The following is a 20,979-nucleotide window of genomic DNA, read 5'->3' as shown; positions in this document are numbered from 1 at the left end:
CCACAAATCTGCAACCCTGCCCAGTGGTCCAGGCAGTGGTATTTATAAGATTTCAAACAAAGCATTTCAATTTCCACCAAACATACATCATTACCTCATTTCATGTTTAACACACATGCACAACAGGCACTGGTAATTTCTGCTGATTATGCTCTGATTCCCGCCGGGTTCTATTACATTGTATTAGTTTGCATGTTGGGAACCTATATTACATGTAGCCATTTGCACCATGTAGCAACTTATGTTCTAGCTTTGAGCTGTATCTTTGTGATTCACATGTTAGCTGTATTTCTGCCCCAATTTTGGGGTTGGGGGTGGGGCAACTTGCAAAATCATCAGTTTCATAAAGTAACAGGCAACCACAACTTCTCTATTGGAAGCACTCAAGGATTTACAGGGGTACACATTATCACATTTATTGTGGGCCTTTGGCCCACTGCCACAAGTAGAATTTGCTCAATGCTATTCTGTGGTGGGGTGCTGTAAAACAGAGGTTGGCAAACTAAGGCCCGGGGGCTGGATGCAGCCCCCCAGGCTCGTAAATCCGGCCCGCGGACCCTGCCACCCGCACTTGCTGCGGACGCCTCGCCTTGTGGGCGCAACGCTGGCGCGGCTTCGGATTGGCAGCTCGTCAACAAGGCCGGTGAGTGCGCAGAGTGCGTCCCCCTTCAGGTCCGGAGGCAGCAGCGGGACTGGCTTGCCGGGTATTTATCTTTTTCAAAATATAGTCCGGCCCCCCACAAGGTCTGAGGGCCAGTGGACCGGCCCCCTGATGGAAAAGTTTGCTGACCCCTGTTTTCGCGGCAAAATAGTTGCCACACTTTGGAGTGTGATGGGAATTTTATGGTCTGGCTTTGGGATGATAGTTTGACCCCAGGTTTAATTAAGAATTTCTCAGTCGGTGGGACACTTCAAAACGCGCAGTTTTCGCAGCAAAAGGCTGAAAACAACTGCAGCAGTTTGGCACCGGTTTGGAGCGGATAAATAAATGAATGAAAAATAAAATCCCGTCAAATTAAACAAATAAATAAAAGCGCCCCTCAAATTTAATAGTAAATAAATAAAGCGCCCGTCAATTTTATTACACAAATATAAATAAATTTAAATTAAATTAAATTAAAGCGCCTCTCCAATTAAAGAAGCGAATGTAAACCAGGAAGCGAGGTGGCGCGACTCTCCGCTCTACGTGGCCGGAGTTTCGGTCGCGCAGGAAAAAGGCGTCACTGGTCACGTGAGCGGCGGCGAGGTGGGTGCGGGGGGCCCGCCTCCTCCTCCTCCTCCTCCGGGCGCCGCCTCCGCCAGCATGGGAAGTGAGTCGGCGGGCCGGGAGGGAGCGGGCCGGGGGCCGGAGGGGGGCGTCCTGGCCGGCGGCTTCTGGCCCTGCGCGGCTGCCCGGAGGCGGGCGGGGGGGCGGGCGAGGGGGGGCGGCGGGGGCGAGAGGAGCTCCTTCTGAGCCCCGCATCCCCCCCCCCCCCGCGCAGGGCTCCGAAGTGGAAATGCAAAAAGGGCCAAAGGGGAAGCGGCAGGATTTGCTTTAACGGGGCAAGAATGAGCGAGGCAACAGGCTGGAGCATCGTGGAGTTGGAAGGGACCCCAGGGGGCATCCAATCCAGCCCCCCCCAGCCCCACCCCGCAATGCAGGAATCTCAGCTAAGTCATGCTGCACATTTAGCCTCTGCTTAGAAATCTCCAAGGAAGAAGAGTCAACCACCACTCCTGAAAGTCTTCTCTACCGACCAACAGCTCTTTCTGCCAGAAAATTCTTCTTGATGTTGAGTCAGAATCTCTTCTTGTAACTTGAATCTATTGTTTTGGATTCTAGACTCGAGTCTGGAGCAAGAGAAAACAAGCTTGCTCCATCTTCCATGTGACAGCCCTTTAGATATTTGAAGATGCATATCATATAGGATACATTGTGAAACACCCTGAGATCTATGGCTATAGGGTGGTCTACAAATTTAATAAATTATCTTCTTCATAAGCATCTCAAGTGGAAAAGAAATGTTTTAGCTCACAAATCATTTTGAACCATCTTGCAAATTGTGATGTTAATCTTACAGATTGTGATGTTTCAATTATTTCATATTATTTATTTCTTAAAATTTATACAAGGCTTGATTCTGAACAACCTCTAAGCAGTTTACAAAAAGAATTAAATAAAATCATTGGTAAAAACAGCTGAAAACGACTACAATATTACAAAAAATTAAAATCAGTGATAGACTAATAACAGGTTAAAATACAACAACGTTCTACATATCTAGGTGGGCTTATCTAAACAAAAATGTTTTAGCAGGCACTGAAAAGAGTACAATGAAGTCATTTGCCTGATGTGAAGAGACAGGGAGTGTCAAAGTTTTGGTGCTGCCACACTAAAAGATTGTTTCTTATAAATGCAGAACAAATACTATTATGTGGCAGCAGTAACAGTACAAGTTCTGCAGATTGAAGTGATGAAGTGGGCATATTTTGGGTCAGGTGATTTCCCCAGTAAAGTGATGCCAAGTTGTTCAGGGCTTTATATGCTAACAGTAACACCTTGAACTTGGCCTGGTAGCAAACTGGCAACTAGTGGAGATGTCTGAGTTACAGGTGTTCCATGCTGATGGGGTCTCACTCCTGTCAGCAGTAGTGCTGCAATATTCTGCACTGACTGCAGCTTCCAGGTCAAGTGCAAGGCAAGCCCCACATAAAGCGCCTTGCAGTAATCCAGTCTTGATGTAACCAGTGCATGAATTGCTGTGGCTGATCTTTCCTGGTCCAGGAATGATCCTACCAGTCAATGCTAGTAAAAAATGCTTCTAGCCACAGAGGCCAGTGACAAAGATGGATCCAGAAACACACACACACACACACACACACCACTGTGAACCTGCTCCTAGGAGAGGGCAGCCCCATCCAGGGTAGACAATGGACTACTTTCTCAATCAGATGTTTTGAACTACAACTCCCATCAGCTGATGGTAGTACAAAACAACTACAGGGCACCAGGCTGGCAAAAGCTGCTCACCTTCGCTTAGATCAGGGGTGGGAAACTGGATCCAGCTCAGAAGATGGATGGATCCTTACCTCCCTCATCCCAACTTAGAGATGAGAAAGATTAGGTTACTCTTAAGTTCTTTTGAGTTCAATAGGGGAGAGTTAAGTATATGCTTAATTCTCCCACTGTGACCAGCAGCCTGTTCCTGTGTGTGTTTGTTTGTTTGGAAGTAAGTTATATTGAATTCAGTTAAATGCACTCACAAATTAGCATACAAAGGATTTGACTTTTCACTTTTTAAAAAGTGTGTAACCTAGTTTGTGGCCAAAGTTCTATTTCACTAATATATAAGATAGAGCTGATGAAAATAAGGATTCTATCCCATCCCGTCCCCCCATCAAACCAGGGCATATATTTGCAGTCAGGAACATACACTAGTATGAGAAATTGAAATGTTTTCTTGGACTGGTCAAAACCTACATTCTGCTGTTTTAATATTTCTCTTCTTTAACAGTCAAATTTCTAGAAGTTATTAAGCCATTCTGTGCTGTTCTTCCGGAAATCCAGAAGCCAGAAAGAAAAGTAAGTGCACATCATGGTGTCCCTTATTTGTGCAACGTTGATCAAATGCATTTTGAATTAACACAGTGGGGTTTCTTTGAGTAAACATGCTTGAGATCATGTAGTTTCTTTAGGCTATGTACTACCTATTTAGGTTTTTCTGGCTCTTCAGAATACTGTATACAGGCCTTTAGTTTGCTTGACATTGTGACAAAGTTTGTATTTGGGGATGCAAGTTGTGTTCTTCAAAAATCTAAATGTGTAAAAATCCCTCTGCTGAAGTGATTGTTTAGGTGCTGACATGTTCCATTGATGTAGCCCTATGTTTACTTTGGTCGAGTTACACGGAGCACAATCTAGCAAACATTGGTCACAACCAACAGAGCAGTCCCAACCCACAGGCCTCCATACTGGAGGTGGTTGGGATGAGGTTGAGGTGTCCCTCTTCCAAACCCTACTCAGCTCTGCCAGCTAGGGAGCACTGCTCCCAAACAGAGATGCAATGTCCCTGCTCTAGCCAGGGTGGGGAGAGAAGCCACTCTGTGGGCACAAGCTACAGGATCCTGAGCTGGACTTGCTGTTGTCCCGTGACTACAATGGGCTTCTTTCGAGCCTCTTCACTGTGCCATTTTGGGACCTGGTATGTCAAAGAAGCATTTATTCCTGTTCTCCTCACATTCCACTTTCGTTGGCATGAGTGGCAGGACTGTGGATGCCCCCTGGCTCTGTCACACCATCAAGCCTCATCACAGCTGACTTGGGGGTTTGGATTACAGCTGAGAGTAAGCCCCATTGAACTAATGGGCATGACTTCTGAGTAGATTTGCCTACCTATATTGCAGTGCCTAGCCCAATGAGTCTAGTGCAATAAGCATTTTACTTCGCCCCTTAAGTAAGAACTTAAGGGTCAGATGTATTGTTGTTGTACAACAGGAGGTGCAAACTGTTAGTGCTTCCTGTTCCTTTGCCACTTTGGAAGGACAGACATTGTCTCTCCTCAGTATTGGAGATACGCAAGTTAGCTCCCATGTCAGAGCTTGTACATACCTTCTGGACTGGTGAAATGTGAATACTGTATACCCCTGATAGTATAGCCTTGTAATCAAGCCCATGGAGGTTACTAAGCCACAGAACATATGGACTGACCTCTTGGGGGCTGGCAGAGGAGAGATGGAGAGCTGTGTCCTCCTGTGCTGGACAGACATATGGAGGGACTACCCTGGTTACTTGCATGCCAGTGTCGAAATACAAGTCTGCCTTAAATTGCCAGTTAGGGCTGCTTTATTGTATGTTCGCTATACTATTGGCCTGCCAGACTTCTCTTTTCCCCTTTTTCTTTCGTTTTCATTGTGTTCTGCAGATTCAGTTCAGAGAAAAGGTTTTATGGACAGCTATCACCCTCTTCATTTTTCTAGTATGCTGCCAGGTAAGTATCAATGTGGTAATAACTGGCACACACGGCAGGAGACAGTAAGGGTTATTGCCATGCAGAAAAAAGTCCCAGAAGTGAAGCACCCTCTTAGAAACAACCAACAATTCACATTTTAAAAGAAAAGAAAAAAGCTCAGTGAATCATTCACACAAAGAATTATGATATTGGCTTGAAAATAACCTGGGGATTTTAACATTCTTTCTGTTGGGGCTGTTTCAGGTCACAATCCTTACTTGGGAGGAAGTCCTATTAAGCTCACCTGAGTAGACATGTATAGGTTTACATTGTTTTCAAGCTTTAACCAGCAACCATATGCTTGAGAGAGTCTTGAAGTCAACTGCTGATTATTGCAGTATTATATTTGTCTGTGCTCAACAAATGGATAATGGGTGGTGGTGTGGGGGGAGGGGATTCCCTCATTTATATATTTTAAGTGTAATGTTGCTATGAATCTTGCAGATACCATTGTTTGGAATAATGTCCTCCGACTCTGCAGATCCTTTCTACTGGATGAGAGTCATTCTCGCATCAAACAGAGGTCAGGGTTCTAATCATCTCTCCTGCTGTCTTTTCTCTGGCTTTGGTTTACCGTCTGGAGATGGCTCATGGTGCACATACCATATTTTTCCATGCATTGGATGAGGTTTTGTGACTCAAAAATCACGTCAAAAAGCCAGGGTTGTCCAATACACGGATAGTGGCATGGGGGGGGGGGGGAGAAGCGGTGCGCCACCAGCCAGCTCTTTGGCAGGAGCGCAAATTCACTGGATGCTGCTGCACATGGGAAGCACTCCCTGGATTGTTTCCCACACATGGCAGCATCAGGGGAGGTTGCACTCCTGCAAACCAGATGGCTGGAGAGAGCGCAACTTCCCCCGCTGCCGCTTCCTGTGGGAAACGATCTAGGGAGTGTTTCCTGTCTGCAGCTGCGTGGGGGGAGAGGCTCAACAACTTTGGGCCATCTCCCCTCATTTTCTTAAAATTTAGTCCTCCATAATGGGGGGGTCCCTTATACAAGGGGGCGTCTTATAGATGGAGAAGTATGGTAGTTGGGGTCAGATCAATGAGAATGTGCAATTGACAAGTGCTCTTTTTATCTTGAAATTACAATTTGCATTGGTCTTTGGTACTGAGAAGCTAAATAGTAAGTTTTGTTAGAGTTTGGAAAGTACTTGATGGGTTTCAAAATTATTGTATTTTGGTATGTGAATAATTTTTACCTACCGTATTTTTTGTCCCATAGGATGCACCTACTTTTTTGGGGGGGGGAATAAAGGAAATTTCCCCCCCTTTATTTCCCCCCCCCAAACCAGGTCGGGGAACAGTGGGATGGCGGTGTTGCGCCTCCCCGCTGTCCCCCGAGCTTGTGGGGCTGGCCGATGTCTGCCTGGCGCGAGGGGCGCTCTGCGGATGTCTGCCTGGCGCCAGGGGCGCTCTGCTTCAGGGCGCCCCACGCGCCCCCCCCCCGGTGCGCAAGGCTTGCCGACACCTGCACGAAACACGGGGCATCCTCCGAAGGGCGCCCCGTGCTCCGCACTGCAGGCTGCCGCCCGCAAGCCTTGTGCTCCCGGGGGGAGATCCCCCGGGTGCACAAGGCTTGCCGACACCAGCGCGAAGCACGGGGTGTCCTCCGAAGGGTGCCCCGTGCTCCGCACTGCCGGCTGCTGCCCGCAAGCCATGCACGCCCAGGGGGAGATCCCCCGGGTGTGCAAGGCTTGCCGACACCAGCGCGAAGCACGGGGCGTCCTCCGAAGGGCGCCCCATGCTCCGTGCTGCCGGCTGCCGCAGCCTGGAGAGCGAGAGGAGTCGGTGCGCACTGACACCTCTCGCTCTCCAGGCTTCAGCGAAAGCCTGCATTCGCCTCACAGGACGCACACACATTTCCCCTTCATTTTTGGAGGGGAAAAAGTGTCCTATAGGGCGAAAAATACGGTATATTTTGCAAAATGTTTTTCTCCCTATCACTGCAGATCTCTTGGATACATGGTCAGCAGCTAATTTTACTTGGAAGACCACTTGCTATAGTGCGTGCACACACAGAGTGCTTTTTTCTAAAAAAAATGTTCAGGGGTACTCTCATTTTCCTACTCATTTTGAAATACTGCCCCTCAATGAGGCCAAACTTAGATTTACAAAATGTTTAGGGGTGTGCGTACCCCTGTGTCCCCCCAGGAAAAAGCACAGTGTGTACGTATGTATGTATATACACCATCAGTGCAGGTCTCTTGGAGACAGGGTCAGCCGCTAGTTTTACTTGGAAGACCACTTTTTTGGGGGGGGGCATTCTCTTTTCTCTGTTTCTCCAAGTGGGCTCTTGCAAATCCAGTAGCCAATGAAGCCACCTGCATAACCTGTCAACTGGGTGTGTGTATGTGATTTATATTTCTGAAAGTGCCACATCTGACTCCCATTTCTTGTGTAAGATTTCTGATTTTAACTATATAGTGCAGAAATTGAAATATTGTAAAATTAATGAATGTTAGAATGATGTTGGATAGAAATTAAGTGGTTTCCAGCTGTAATGCTTTAAGAGATTATGGGAAAAAAGGTTTGGAAACAGGTTAAAAATTATTGATAAGGATTTGCTGAACTAACAATTTGAACTGGAATACAAAAAAGGGAGGTATGAGGAGGTCTGGGAAATAAGTTAATGAAAATAAGCATTGGAAACTTCATGTTTTTTAAAAAAATATTTTTATTTTTGTATTTTTGTTACTTTTTATTTTTATTTTTTATTTTTCTTTTTTCTTTTTATTGTATTACTATTGTAAACTTTAATAAACATTCTTTATTAAAAAAAAGAGAAAGAGATTATCCAGCCCATTCCAGATAATACGAGCCATGCTAAAAGACACTGTACAGTTGAATCTTGATATTGTCTAGGAGACCTGGAGGGAAGGCATTTATTTCTAATTTGTACTAAATTAGTGTGCTCTCTTGTGCCTTTAAGAGCAGCTAATGTTGTTTGTGGAAATATTCTTCCACCCTTAACACTGTTTAATACTGCAAGCATTCTGGATGCAGTGTTTAAAGCCCAGCACTATGGTTAGGTATGTGACCAATTATATTTGAAAGACAATGCTAGTGGGGAAATATGCAGTGGACTGAGACTTTGGAGTATTTAAGGAATTGTAAGAAGTCTTTGTATTAGTTTACACTATTGTTAAGAGTATCTTCTCCTTTGCAGGCACGTTGATGGAGCTAGGTATCTCTCCCATTGTGACATCTGGTTTAATTATGCAGTTACTGGCTGGAGCCAAGATCATTGAAGTTGGTGACACACCAAAAGACAGAGCCCTTTTTAATGGCGCTCAGAAGTGTGAGTATTAATATCTTTGCCATAATGGAAACTTCCTCCTTTCTTAGCTGATGCTCTATGCTCTATTGAATTGTAGTAACCATTTTGATGATTTTGTTGTTGTTTGCTTTATTTATATGTGATTGTGTCTGATAGTATAGTGATTGTAATGTTTGTTGATTTCAGTGCTTTTGTGATTATTTTGAGCTGCTTTGCATTCAACATTTATTGTTGGAAAAGCAGAATAGACAGTTTAAATCAAAATCAAATCAAACTTTACTTATGTCTGTTAGGTCATACAAGCAGGGAATACCTGCCTCTTTTGTTGTTGTTTCAGTGTTTGGAATGATAATTACTATTGGGCAAGCAATTGTGTATGTCATGACTGGGATGTATGGAGATCCTGCAGAAATGGGGGCTGGAATTTGTCTCCTGATTATAATTCAGGTACGCCTTCTGAATACTCTAAGTATAGTTAATAATTCTTTGTAACTGGTTCTTATTGTTAATTTTAATATTAATATTTCTTGTAAACCGCTTAGAGCTTTTATTACAATGAAATGGTATATAAATTTTGTTAAATAAAAAAATATTTTTCATTATTAAAAATAAATTCAAATCAACTATATGTCCCTCAATCAGTATACTTATAAAGGGAAACAAAACTTCCTTAAAAGTTCTAATTTATTTTGTACCTTCTCTCAGATCACTCACCAAGGTGCTGTACCAGCTAGATAATATTCAATAATTATTTTCTTTGTGCTATTAAGGGGATTTGACCAAGGCATATGTAAAAACAAAACGTCAAATATTTTCAGATATAAGATCTTTTTTTAAAAAAACCAACTACTTGCACTTCCCAATGAATAACCAGGAGTCAATTAACTATCTTTATTTTTGATAATACACCATTCTTTGTTTTGACAGTGCTCATTAGTTCCTCTTATTTTGGTACTATTCTTGTTGGTAAGCTTTTCTTTCAAGCATCTATGCTAAGAATTGCAGCATACATTTTAGTGATGATTCCAGAGGTTTTTGTTACTTCCTTTACTCAACTGGAATGACAGAAGGAGGAACTGCAACTCTGATAGCCAATGTGGCCCACTTTTGAACAATGCAAATCAGATATTAAACCACTTTTGTGGATCTTTTGGTGTTTTTCACCCACAGTTGTTTGTTGCTGGCTTGATAGTGCTGCTACTAGATGAGCTCTTGCAGAAAGGTTATGGCTTGGGCTCTGGGATTTCCCTCTTTATTGCTACCAACATCTGTGAAACCATTGTCTGGAAGGCTTTCAGTCCTACAACTATTAACACTGGCAGAGGTATAGTACACTTTGAAAATCTGACCTTTTGACCAAATGCATGCTTGTCAGCTGCTTTCTTTAAGTTAATATAGTGAGTGACCATGGATGTCGCAGTGGATGAAATCAGCTGATGGGGAACTAAATGAAGACATGGCATAGTGAAGGCACAAGCTTTGCACCAAATGAACTTTTATAAGATGTGATATTAGAATAATCTCTTCATAACCACAAACAGTGAAATGTCCCAGATCACTGGCTCCCAGTTGGTGGCCTGCGGACCCCAGGGGTTCAAGTAACACACCCAGGAGGTCTGTGGCACATACCCACCAGCTGCCCAGGACACCCCGTTTTGGGGTGCTGTGTTCTCGCACAGGTTGCCTGACACATGCAGGAGCCCAGAAGATGCGTGACCCAGTTTTGCTCTGGGACATATTGGAGGATATGGTGGCACCGTGCACATAACAAAAACTACCACAGAGATACCAACACTTTTAAAAGTAGGGGGTCCATGGCTTGGCTTTTGAAAAGTGAGGTCCCCAGCACTTAGCTAATTGGGAAGCGCTGTCTTACGTCACTATGCATGCTTTATTTTCTGCTGCAAAAGGATAAGGAGGCAGTAGGTTTTTCATTATTATTTTTTGCAGGGCGGGAGGCAAAATTGATCTGGGTTTCTTAACAGACTCTGGCAGACTCGCTGTCCAGAAGGCTGTCTCATTGTGCTAGCCATGTCATCACATCGTGTCAGAGCAGAAGGTTGCTGTGCATGTGTGTTGAGGCCTCCCACCACAGTGAAACTTCTGGAGCTTCCCAGAGTCTGGAACAAAATTCCTTTTGTGATTTACGATCTGTTCATTTATGTAATATATGCTGAATGGAAATACTGTGGCACAGTTGCTGTTTTCTGATAAAAGAATAATCCCGTAGTTGGGGTATCTTGGTTGCTGTGCCAAAAGTCTGCCTGGAAATCTGCAGTACAGAAATGTTAACTTTATTTGTTTTAGCCTCTCCAGCTTCAGCTGCAGAGTCGTGGCCTACCTGTAGAGAAGCAGTGCCCTTTTTGTGCTGAGAGGTTAGCATCTAGCATAACTTTTAAATCCAAAGGGGCAATCCTATCATCACTTGTGCCTAGGTAAGTCCCGCTGACCTCAGTGGGAATCATAAACAATTAATTCAATGCAGGATTGCAACCCAGATTCTGTAACTGTTCCCTCTCTCTGAGTGAGTTTCTCTCTTCTGATTTCTGAATTTTTTATTTCCTTGGATTTGCTTCTACTACTGTGCCACACTATTTCATCTTCTGCTTATCTGCATTTTCTCTCTAACACTTCTGTTTTCCAGACAACTGATAGCTGAGGGACACTATTTTTGTTAATGGAAGGAGGGGGGGGGATATTCCATTCTTGCACACCAAGAGGTTTACTTCTGGCGTGTGCAAAAGAAAGAGTTATCTGAGCTCAGAGAAGCCCCGAGTCACTGTTCTGAGCATGCCTCCTAATTAGGCAGTCACATAAATGAGCAAATTGCACCCAGTGCTTAGATGCAGCAGAGTTATTTACCCCTGTTGGAGGTTGACTGGAAGAAGGCAACACCAGAAAAGTGAATTATGAGGCATTGTTAGTGGGTGGTTCCCTAGACTGGATGGATGGAAGGAAGGCTGCCTGCTATTGATGGGGTTGCACTCCCTCTGAAGGAGCAGGTACACAGGTTGGGGGCACTCTTGGATTCTCTGCAGTCCCTTGAGGCTCAGGTGGCCTCAGTGGCCCGGAGTGCCTTCCGTCAGCTTTGGTTGGTGGCCCAGCTATGCCCCTATCTGGACAGGGATAGCCTAACTTCTGTTTTCTGTACTCTGGTAACCTCTTGGTTAGATTACTGCACAGTGTTATATGTGGTGCTGCCTGTGAGGACAGTTTAGAAATGTCAGCTGGTGTGGAATTTGGCAGCCAGGTTGCTCACAGGTACAAGAGAGGTTCAGCATATTACACTGATCCTGGCCCGACTGTAGTTGCTGCCAATTAGTTTCTGGGCCTAATTCAAAGTGCTGGTTTTGACCTATAAAGCCATAAATGGCTGAGGACTGCAATACCTCAAGGACTGCTTCTCTCCATATGAACTGACCCAAACCCTGTAATCATTATCTGGGGCCCTTCTTTGTATGCCTCCTCCTTGAGAGGTCCAGCGGGTGGCAACATGGGAACGGGCCTTCTCTGCAGTGGCTCCCCATCTATGGAACGTCTCTTTAGGTGCCAGGCAGAAACATACCTCTTCTCTTAGGCCTTCAGCTAACTAAACAATCTATGGTCTTTTAAACAGGGGGCCATATATATATTGCAAACTGCCCTGTGATCCTCAGATGAAGGGCTTTATAGAAATGTAATAAATATTATTATTTTTAAATGCATCACCCTAATAATTCTTTGGGGGCAAATATTTTGTAAATTATGACTTTACACTATCACAATTCAGACATTGTTAATTTGCTTATTAATCTGAGCTCTCAACAATCTTTTTGGTCACAAAAACAAACTAGGAAGTCTTCCATTAGTCATGTTTCCCATTTTGATTGAATTAGAAATTATGGGGAATAGATTTGGAATAGGCTAGAATATTACACTATCATTTGAAGTTTGCTTAATACCTTACCTTTACTTGGAGCTCTTAATCACAGCTTCCTGGCTCAGAGGAAACAGGAAGCTAGAATTAATGGGAAACTTCCTGGGAATTTTTTGCTTGGCCAAAGTGAGGAACCAAAAGGCTGCATGCATGGCCAGACATCTTGTTCATACCTCAGCTAAGTAAGTCAAGATACAGTTGTCCAAATCTAGTCACTGAGTTGTTGTAACTTTTTGGATTACAACACCCAAATTCTATAAAAGAAAAGCATGATGTTCTGCATTAAAAAACAGAAATGTGTTGTAATGTTTGAGGTTTTTGTAATACCTGCAGAAGTTCAACACAATTTATTTTATTTGTATGCAGTCCTTTTTAGCATTCTGTTCCTTGTAAGATTTCATTTCTTGCAGTTTTTTCTCTGTGTTAATTCCATTTCCATCTTTTATTAAAAATAATCTTGTTTATCACCTGGTGAAATTTATCACCAGGCTTGTACTGTCTATATCTCATAGGGACTACTGTTTATTATTTTGGTGCACACAGGAACTGAATTTGAAGGTGCCGTCATTGCGTTGTTCCACCTTTTGGCTACACGAACCGACAAAGTCCGTGCTTTACGGGAGGCTTTCTACCGCCAGAACTTGCCTAATCTTATGAATCTGATTGCTACAGTATTTGTGTTTGCTGTAGTTATATATTTTCAGGTAGGTGAAGTCTGCTGCGTACATCTTACTACAGACCTATTATTTTTCCCTCACAGAAGGAACCGTGGTCTAAGCATCCTAAACAGCCCTAAAGGATCTGTGAATAGCTCACCAGGCACCAGAACGTTCACTGTAGCATTTGTGTCAGGAGGAAGGCTACATTTCAAGTTTGCAAACAACTTTTGTTAGGATAATTTTTATTCTAAATTAGTTTGAGAAAATACAGTGGTACCTCGGGTTAAGTACTTCATTTGTTCCGGAGGTCCATTCTTAACCTGAAACTGTTCTTAACCTGAAGTACCACTTTAGCTAATGGGGCCTCCTGCTGCTGCTGCACCGCCGGAGCATGATTTCTGTTCTCATCCTGAAGCTAAGTTCTTAATGTGAGGTAATATTTCTGGGTTAGTGGAGTCTGTAACCTGAAGCGTCTGTAACCTGAAGCATATGTAACTCGAGGTACCACTGTAATAAATTTGTCTGGCATAAAATAAACAAGACTGTGGAGGACTTCCGGGTCGGTGCCATCGCCGAATGGCGGACTCCCTCCGAGCTCCAGAGGGAGCCTGCTGGGCAGGGGTTGGGTCCCGCCGCGCCGGCGACGTGGGGACCCTCAAAAACCATGGGCGGTGATGCCCATGGACTTGGTGACTCGGCGGGCACCATTTGCGCCCCCCCGACCCGCGAAGGAGCCTTTTTAAAGGCTGTGGAATGGGTGACGGGGGGGGGGTGTGGTGCTGTGAGTCCACTGCTTCCCCTGCCTAGCGAAGCTGCATGCCATTCGACGGAGAGCACCGACTTCTTCTTTTGAAAATTTGGATTAAAAAGAACAACCCGTGAGTAAATTTATCGGACTTAAAAGGAAAAATTTGTTTTACGAATTCGGAGCGAGCGGGGGAAGTGCAAAAAGGAAGTCCGCCCCCCCCCCCCCGTTGTAGATGTTTTAACGCAAGGATTTGATAACTAAGATCGAGAGAAGAATTTGCTTATTCGGAAAAAGTTAATTTCACGAAGGGAAATTACAAGTAATTGTGCTGGAGGAGAAGAGTGGTTTGTGAGAACTAAAATGTAACCCCCCGGGAACCGGGAGCGATCCGTTATGAGAGACTAGTGAAGAGACATAGAAATTTTGACAGCTGTCAAAGTAGGAGAATAAAAGAGAACTTTGTTACGATGACTTTGCTGGTTAGGTTTGTTACAATTTGGATACAAGTTATTGAAAACAAGGGCAACAAGTTATTTGACTTTTGGATCTGATCTGGAAAGCAACTAAGTTACCATATTCCCTCTGGAGGGAGTTTTGGGACATTGCAAGAGTGGCAGCAAGTGGAAAAACACTCATGGAATTGAACAGATTTGTTATCTCCTGGGAAAGCTGCAAAAACGAAGTATTATTTTGTCTACAGAGGTTTCTACACTAAAAGAGACAATGGATTTATCTATTGAAGAAAGGAAGGGACTTGACGTAAGTTTATGTTCCTGAACAAATAAAGCCTCTGTAGAGGAACCAGAAGTTTTTGAATTAGAAGGTTTTTGCAGCGGAACAGGAAAAGAAACCTGAGGAATAAGAACTGGACTAAACTTGAAGTTGGAACATTTGGGACATCCAGACTTTAAAAGGATCAAGAAACAGAATCTGAGTTATACTCTTAAATATAGAGGTCTGGATGGGAGAAGAATGATCTTTTCTGAGAGTTTCTCCAACATTGGACCTTTTGAAATTAAAAATTACCTAAAAGACGGCAAAGTCGAATTGAGAGAGATCTAGATATGGACGTGGGATCTCCAGGCCGGCAGTAGACAGATGGATGGATTTTGGGGATCGAAACCGGGAAAGGGGGGAGGGAGATTTGGAACCCAAAGGCTGTAAAATTATATCTTTTTATTTTTTCTTGTTTTACTTTGTGGGATAAAAATAGGGGAATTCGTGGAAGGGAACCGGGGTCGATCTTAAAGGTAAAGGTAAAGGTACCCCTGCCCATACGGGCCAGTCTTGCCAGACTCTGGGGTTGGTGCGCCCATCTCACTCAAGAGGCCGGGGGCCAGCGCTGTCCGGAGACACTTCCGGGTCACGTGGCCAGCGTGACATCGCTGCTCTGGCGAGCCAGAGCCGCACACGGAAACGCCGTTTACCTTCCCGCTGGTAAGCGGTCCCTATTTATCTACTTGCACCCGGAGGTGCTTTCGAACTGCTAGGTTGGCAGGCGCTGGGACCGAACGACGGGAGCGCACCCCGCCGCAGGGATTCGAACCGCCGACCTTTCGATCGGCAATCTTAGGGAAGTATAAAAAATTTAAAGAGAAATGGTTAATTAAGATAAATTAATTTTGAATAAATGGGCTAATTGTAATTATAATAAGGTTTTAAAATTTGGGGTAAGAATTTGTGGAATCAATCTAATGGAAATGGAATACAAGAGGGGGAGGGGGGAGCCCTGGAAAGATGTCAATGAAATTAAGGCTTTAAGTGTAAATTTTATCCTTTTCTTTTTTATTTTCTTTTTTTCTATTCTGGAAACTTTAATAAATATCATTTTTTTAAAAAAAGACTGTGTTCTTTTGGGTAAAACGAACAAATGCTGCAATCCTTTTCAGCAGCCAAGGCCCCTATGAGGCTGCAACACTGCCTGGTTGTTTCTGCGAGGCTGTGCTCTCACACTGCTCTGTGGCATTGCAGGCTAGCCCACTGTTGCTTCTCCTCCCATATCTCTCCCACTTTTCTAGTATTCCAATTCCTGCTGTTTCCTCAGGCAATAAGCCTTATGAAACATATTAAACAAAAACATTATAGAGATCCAAAGCATACACACACAAACACATCCCCACAAGTAGCTTCTTTTCTCTGTCTTTTAGGAGTTAAAACTCATAGTAAGCCCATAATAATAATAATAGTAATAGTAATAATAATAATAATTCATTATTTCTACCCCACCCATCTGACTGGTTTGCCCCAGCCACTCTGGGCAGCTTCCAGCATATATAAAAACATAGTAAAACCTTAAACCAGGCATAGGCAAACTCGGCCCTCCAGATGTATTGAAACTACAGTTCCCATCATCCCTGACCACTGGTCCTGTTAGCTAGGGATGATGGGAGTTGTAGTCCTAAAACATCTGGAGGGCCGAGTTTGCCTATTTTGCATTAAGCCTTAAAAAACTTAGTTTGCATTAAACCTTAAAAAACTTCCCTAAACTGGGCTACCTTCAGATGTCTTCTAAAAGTCAGATAGTTATTTCCTTGGCATCTGATAGGAGGGCATTCCACAGGGCGAGCACTACCACCGAGAAGGCCCTCTGCCTGGTTCCCTGTAACCTCACTTCTTGCAGTGAGGGAACCATCAGAAGGCCCTCGGCGCTGGACCTCAGTGTCCGGGCGGAACGATGGGGGTGGAGACGCTCCTTCAGGTACACTGCGCTGAGGCTCTTGAGGGCTTTAAAGATCAGCACCAACACTTTCATTTGGAGTGGTGTTACAGTAGTTAACACCGGTGACTGTTTTCTTTTGGATACTGTAGCTTTGCTTTGTAACTGCTGAAGCTAACCAGGTTTGGCCCTGTTGGATGGGAGGCTGCTCTGAACTCCTTGTATAATTATAAAATGTGTCGGTGTTGGAAATAACAGAATTGTGTGATCGTTAGCTTTGTTGCTAGATTCTGAAAATGTGAGGAACCCCCTGCTGGAGCAAACCACAGGGTTCCATCTAGTCCATGTTGTTTCCATGCACCCCAGTAACATCTGGCTACACAGAGTGTGAAGATGACACTCTTCTTTCATTGTGTGTTCTCTGGTGTCTAGCTTTCATTAATCTTTCTAATCTCCCTTTAAAGCCATCTGAGCCACTGGGTATCAGACATCCGTTGGAAGTCAGTTCCGTAGAAGTTACATATGCTTTGTGTGAATGAGTACTTCCTCTTTGTGTGTCTGAACCTACTGCTGATCCATTTCATTTGAAGTTCCACTGTTTACTAGGAGAATGCAGAGGGAGAGGAGGGTCAGGATCTGAAGAGCTGTTGTCAGTATACTGGGTGCTTGGGCATACCTAGTGGGACTTGATTTAAAACAGAAGTGGGGTCTGGTGCCATGCCACAAACAACTTTTGAGAAGTTTCCTTTGTTCAGAAGCTGGTTCTGATTGGGATTGAGCATGGGGAAAGAGGCATGGGGCAGGCAGAAGAGTCCTTGTATGTAGCGGCTGAGCTGGGAGGATTCTCGATTGTGACAATGCAAAAGGGCAGAAAGAAAGAAGAGGCACAATTGTGCATCTGTAGAAGCAAGAGAGCTTACGAAAAGACAGTGGAGATTTGAAATGTGGAGTGGTCTGGATGGGGAAGGGATGGAGGACTCAGACAAGGAGTATGGAGGGTGAAAGAGGGGCCACAGAGACGTTCTGCTCGTGACAATTAATTGCAGAGCAGAGGAATTGTATATTGATTTGAAAAAACTAGGCAAAACCTTTGCTTCTGGCATCTAGACTTCAATGTGCAGGCATTACCTGATAAATCCTTGGACTCAGGATCACAGATGGCCAGTTCTGGTTAATTGTAACAGAAATGCAAATAATCCAGTCCAAAGTTCCAAGCCACTTAACAATTTCTGTGACTTCTTAGTGAATGCATTTCTGATTTTCTTATAGCTTAGTCATTAACTTTTCTTTTTTCCTCCCCAAGGGATTTCGTGTTGATCTCCCAATCAAGTCTGCTCGATATCGCGGACAATACAGTAGCTATCCTATCAAACTCTTTTACACCTCCAACATTCCCATCATTCTTCAGTCTGCCTTAGTTTCCAACCTCTATGTTATTTCTCAAATGCTGTCTGTGCGGTTCAGTGGCAACTTCTTGGTAAACTTACTTGGGCAGTGGGCGGTAAGTATTCACCCATTCCTAGAATGCTGCCTTTACAAGTAGCAGTATGTTAGCTTTTGATCCGCAAAGGGCACTAATGCTGCTGGTGTGTTTACGGTTTCCTCTCCAGGACGTCACTGGTGGTGGCCCAGCACGTGCCTACCCTGTTGGAGGCCTCTGCTATTACCTCTCGCCTCCAGAATCCATGGGTGCTATATTTGAGGATCCTGTCCATGTAATTGTTTATATCATATTTATGTTGGGTTCCTGTGCATTTTTCTCCAAGACGTGGATTGAAGTGTCAGGATCATCTGCAAAAGATGTAGGTATTTTTCATGACTGTTCTCTAAACCTTTGCTGCTGTTCTTCGCACAAGGCTAGTTTCTAATTATCAGAACACTGCAGCCACCTGATACACACGTGTTTCTGCAGGTTGCCAAGCAACTGAAAGAACAGCAAATGGTGATGAGAGGCCACAGGGATACATCCATGGTTCATGAATTAAACAGGTAAGAGTTGCTGTGAATTTCCAGTTTACCCACTAAGGAGTAAGATCATGGAACCCAGCAGCTCTTGCTTCTGAGTAAACATGTTTAAGCTTGGACTATATGTTGGGGGCAGAACACGGATGCATTCCAGCTCAATCCTGCTGCCTCTCTACCTGGCCCCTTGTTGCTGCAGTCACAATCATAAAGAAATATTGGACTTCATGGGTAGAAATGATTCAAACTCAGGCTGTTATTAACTAGTCTACAGCTTTTTCAGCCTCTCTGGTGAATCAAGAGGTGCGTTTTCATTTTCATGAGTCTAGTTTAACTTAATGGGGGTTAGGATTGAAGCCATAATGACTTACCTGTGCAGAAGAATGAGTTCAGCCTGCTAGGCCCACATTAAAAGTGATTTCCTCCCACAGGTACATCCCCACGGCAGCTGCATTTGGAGGCTTGTGCATCGGGGCCCTCTCTGTCTTAGCGGACTTCCTTGGTGCCATTGGCTCAGGCACCGGCATTCTACTTGCTGTCACCATTATTTATCAATATTTTGAGATATTTGTCAAAGAACAAGCAGAGGTTGGAGGGGTGGGTGCTTTATTTTTCTAAATGTTGAGATACCATGTGATGTGTAAGAAAGGAACTCCTGTATTTTGATGACATGCAATCTTTTATTCCAGTAATGCCAGTCCTGCCCTCACCTCCGTTCCAAGTGCTACTTGCCATATTTCTCATAAAAGGTATTGCACAATGCCTGTGTGCAGCTTCTATTCCAGCTGCCTTAAGAATAAAGAGTTTACATGGGTTAAAAATACAAAAAAAATATCTCCATTGTTGCCTGTGATGCTGGAAAACAGTGCATCTGCCTTCCTGTGGAAATAGTCAAAAGATGCCCATTTTGCTAGTAGTGAACACTTTGGACACTCCATCACGAGGCTTGAATGTACCTGCACACACTGGCAAAAGGGAACCACAACAATAGAGTTCCAAGTGGCCACATGTGAGAATCCCTGAGCTTATTTTAAAAAGTACATGCAATTTCCCCCCTGAAATATATATTTACATGAATTCCTTTTGATATACAACTTAAAGAAATGTGACCTGTTGCATACCCCAACTCTCCTGGTGTGTGGTCAGTGTCTGATGCCTTTGCCTTGTTCCCTTGCAAGCACCATGCTTTGAAGCCAGGAGGGGGGTGAGAATTTTAACCATCTCACTTGCAAATTTGGGATCTGTGAAGGCACATGGGAGGAGTAAGGTTGGAAGTCCTTATCCAAGATTCCCAGCAGCCAGTAGCAGCCTTCTAAGTGCTGCTTTGCCTTATTATAGCCCCATGTGTTCTTTGAAGCAGGGGGAATCAATACTGTTGAAACTTCTCCCCTTCTTCTTCCAAAGCCCTGGGTCTTAAAGCAGAGGAAATTAACAAGTCATGCTGAAAAAGAAATCATTGTGCTTCTTGGCAGCAGTGTAAGCAGTGTAAACATTAGACAATAAACTTATTTAATTAAAATGTTGCTTTATTTGTTGTGTAAGATGCTTTACTTACTAGACTTTCGACTCTACCATTAAACTCAAGGGACTTAACATTGGCTGGATGAAAATACTTTTACTAGAGCCTGTAAGGTGGGCCAGTGTTACCTCTCATTTGGGATTTATAAAAACTGTGGCTAAGAGAGATTAGCTTGTTGAAGACAGCCTTCTTCCCCTTCTACACTAGAGATTTATGGGCTCTGGTACTTGTTCTTACTATGTGCAAATTGCTTTACCATGATTTTTATTTTGTTAAACTAGTTGGTGTACCCCCAAGCCAAGAATTGATTTTGCTACTCTCAAGGTGTGTAAAATTACATTTGGTGTTGCCACAGCCTTCTCACCTTCTGTTTAGTCCATAAAAGTTTTTAACAGCAGAGTTCTACTATCCTGGTTTGTAACAGTGCAGTATCTAGGGCATGGGAGTCTCTGTGAAGTAATGAGGAATGAGTCCTGTACGCTTCCACTGCCATTCAGCTTTTCTGGACTTGTAGCAGAGTAAACACAGTGTGTGCTCTTGTGTGTGAGCATGCAGAAAACAGTCTGTACGTGGCTTCTCCTCTAATCTAAGAAGCTTTATGTACAGCAGCAACAATAAATCAACACCTTCGGGAGACAACATCTTGTCTCCAGTCTCGGACAAAACCGAAAGCAGACTGAACACAAAGAACAGATCGCTGGATGGAGACCACCCCAGTGGGCAGGATGCAGACTCTGAGCTGTTTATAAGCTCTGATTCTCCTCAGACCCCTCTCGTCCTGCACTGCTGGGGGAATGCAAGCAACATCACTTACCCCAAAAGCAACCCTGCACAGAACTCACTGTGTCTTTGGAAGCTCAAAGGTTTAGTAAACCCATCTGCCAGATTCAGCTTCAGCAAGCCTGTCTGGACACTCTGACACACATTTTGGAAATGTATGTCTAAATGTTTGGTTCTGGACTTGAACTGTCCAGACTCTGCCAACTTCAGATAGAGTTGATTGTCTTCCCAGTGATGGGCAAACAACAATCCCCATAGATTTATTGGACCAAACAAGTGTAAAACTCTAGTTCCCTGCAGAGTTCTGACAACTCACTGAACAATGAGTAGAGGAAAGCACCATGAGACTTTGCTTTCGGGACTTCCACCGAACTAGAGATTTCCCAAACTTTATTACCATTCCAGACACAGACTTCCTGTCTTCCAGATTCGGCCAGTAGGTGAGCTGTGCTTCACCCTCAGCTGACA

General features: G+C 43.9%; 2 protein-coding genes across 3 annotated transcripts in view; both read left to right on the top strand.

The window, feature by feature from the left end:
* DHTKD1 (dehydrogenase E1 and transketolase domain containing 1) overlaps positions 1–20,979 on the top strand; it is a 171,960-nt gene that overhangs the window by 28,880 nt on the left and 122,101 nt on the right. The gene's annotated exons all lie outside the window — the stretch shown is intronic.
* SEC61A2 (SEC61 translocon subunit alpha 2) lies at positions 1,202–19,735 on the top strand. Of its 2 annotated transcripts, XM_083701568.1 has the most exons (12): positions 1,202–1,310; positions 3,495–3,562; positions 4,902–4,967; positions 5,433–5,511; positions 8,161–8,292; positions 8,609–8,718; positions 9,442–9,595; positions 12,731–12,891; positions 17,554–17,751; positions 17,861–18,052; positions 18,163–18,239; positions 18,644–19,735. In XM_083701568.1, the coding sequence occupies exons 1-12, from the start codon at positions 1,304–1,306 to the stop codon at positions 18,828–18,830; spliced, it is 1,431 nt and encodes a 476-aa protein (XP_083557694.1). In that variant the 5' UTR covers positions 1,202–1,303; the 3' UTR covers positions 18,831–19,735. The 2 variants fall into 2 exon arrangements, with proteins under 2 accessions (XP_083557694.1, XP_083557695.1); XM_083701569.1 differs by lacking the exons at positions 1,202–1,310; positions 3,495–3,562; positions 4,902–4,967; positions 5,433–5,511 and adding an exon at positions 7,774–7,872.

The sequence above is a fragment of the Podarcis gaigeae genome (assembly GCF_964106915.1).
Source record: "Podarcis gaigeae genome assembly, chromosome: 10".
In the NCBI taxonomy this organism is placed as follows: Eukaryota; Metazoa; Chordata; class Lepidosauria; order Squamata; family Lacertidae; genus Podarcis; species Podarcis gaigeae.
Note: the sequence above shows the minus strand (reverse complement) of the source record. Positions and strands in the feature narration are given on the sequence as shown.

What these genes read in the sequence shown, in the direction of transcription:
- SEC61A2 (XM_083701568.1), top strand. An exon ending in TCCAGAAGCCAGAAAGAAAA is followed by an intron (nt 3,563 to 4,901) that starts GTAAGTGCACAT and finishes TGTGTTCTGCAG; the next exon opens with ATTCAGTTCAGAGAAAAGGT. An exon ending in CTGTAGTTATATATTTTCAG is followed by an intron (nt 12,892 to 17,553) that starts GTAGGTGAAGTC and finishes TTCCTCCCCAAG; the next exon opens with GGATTTCGTGTTGATCTCCC.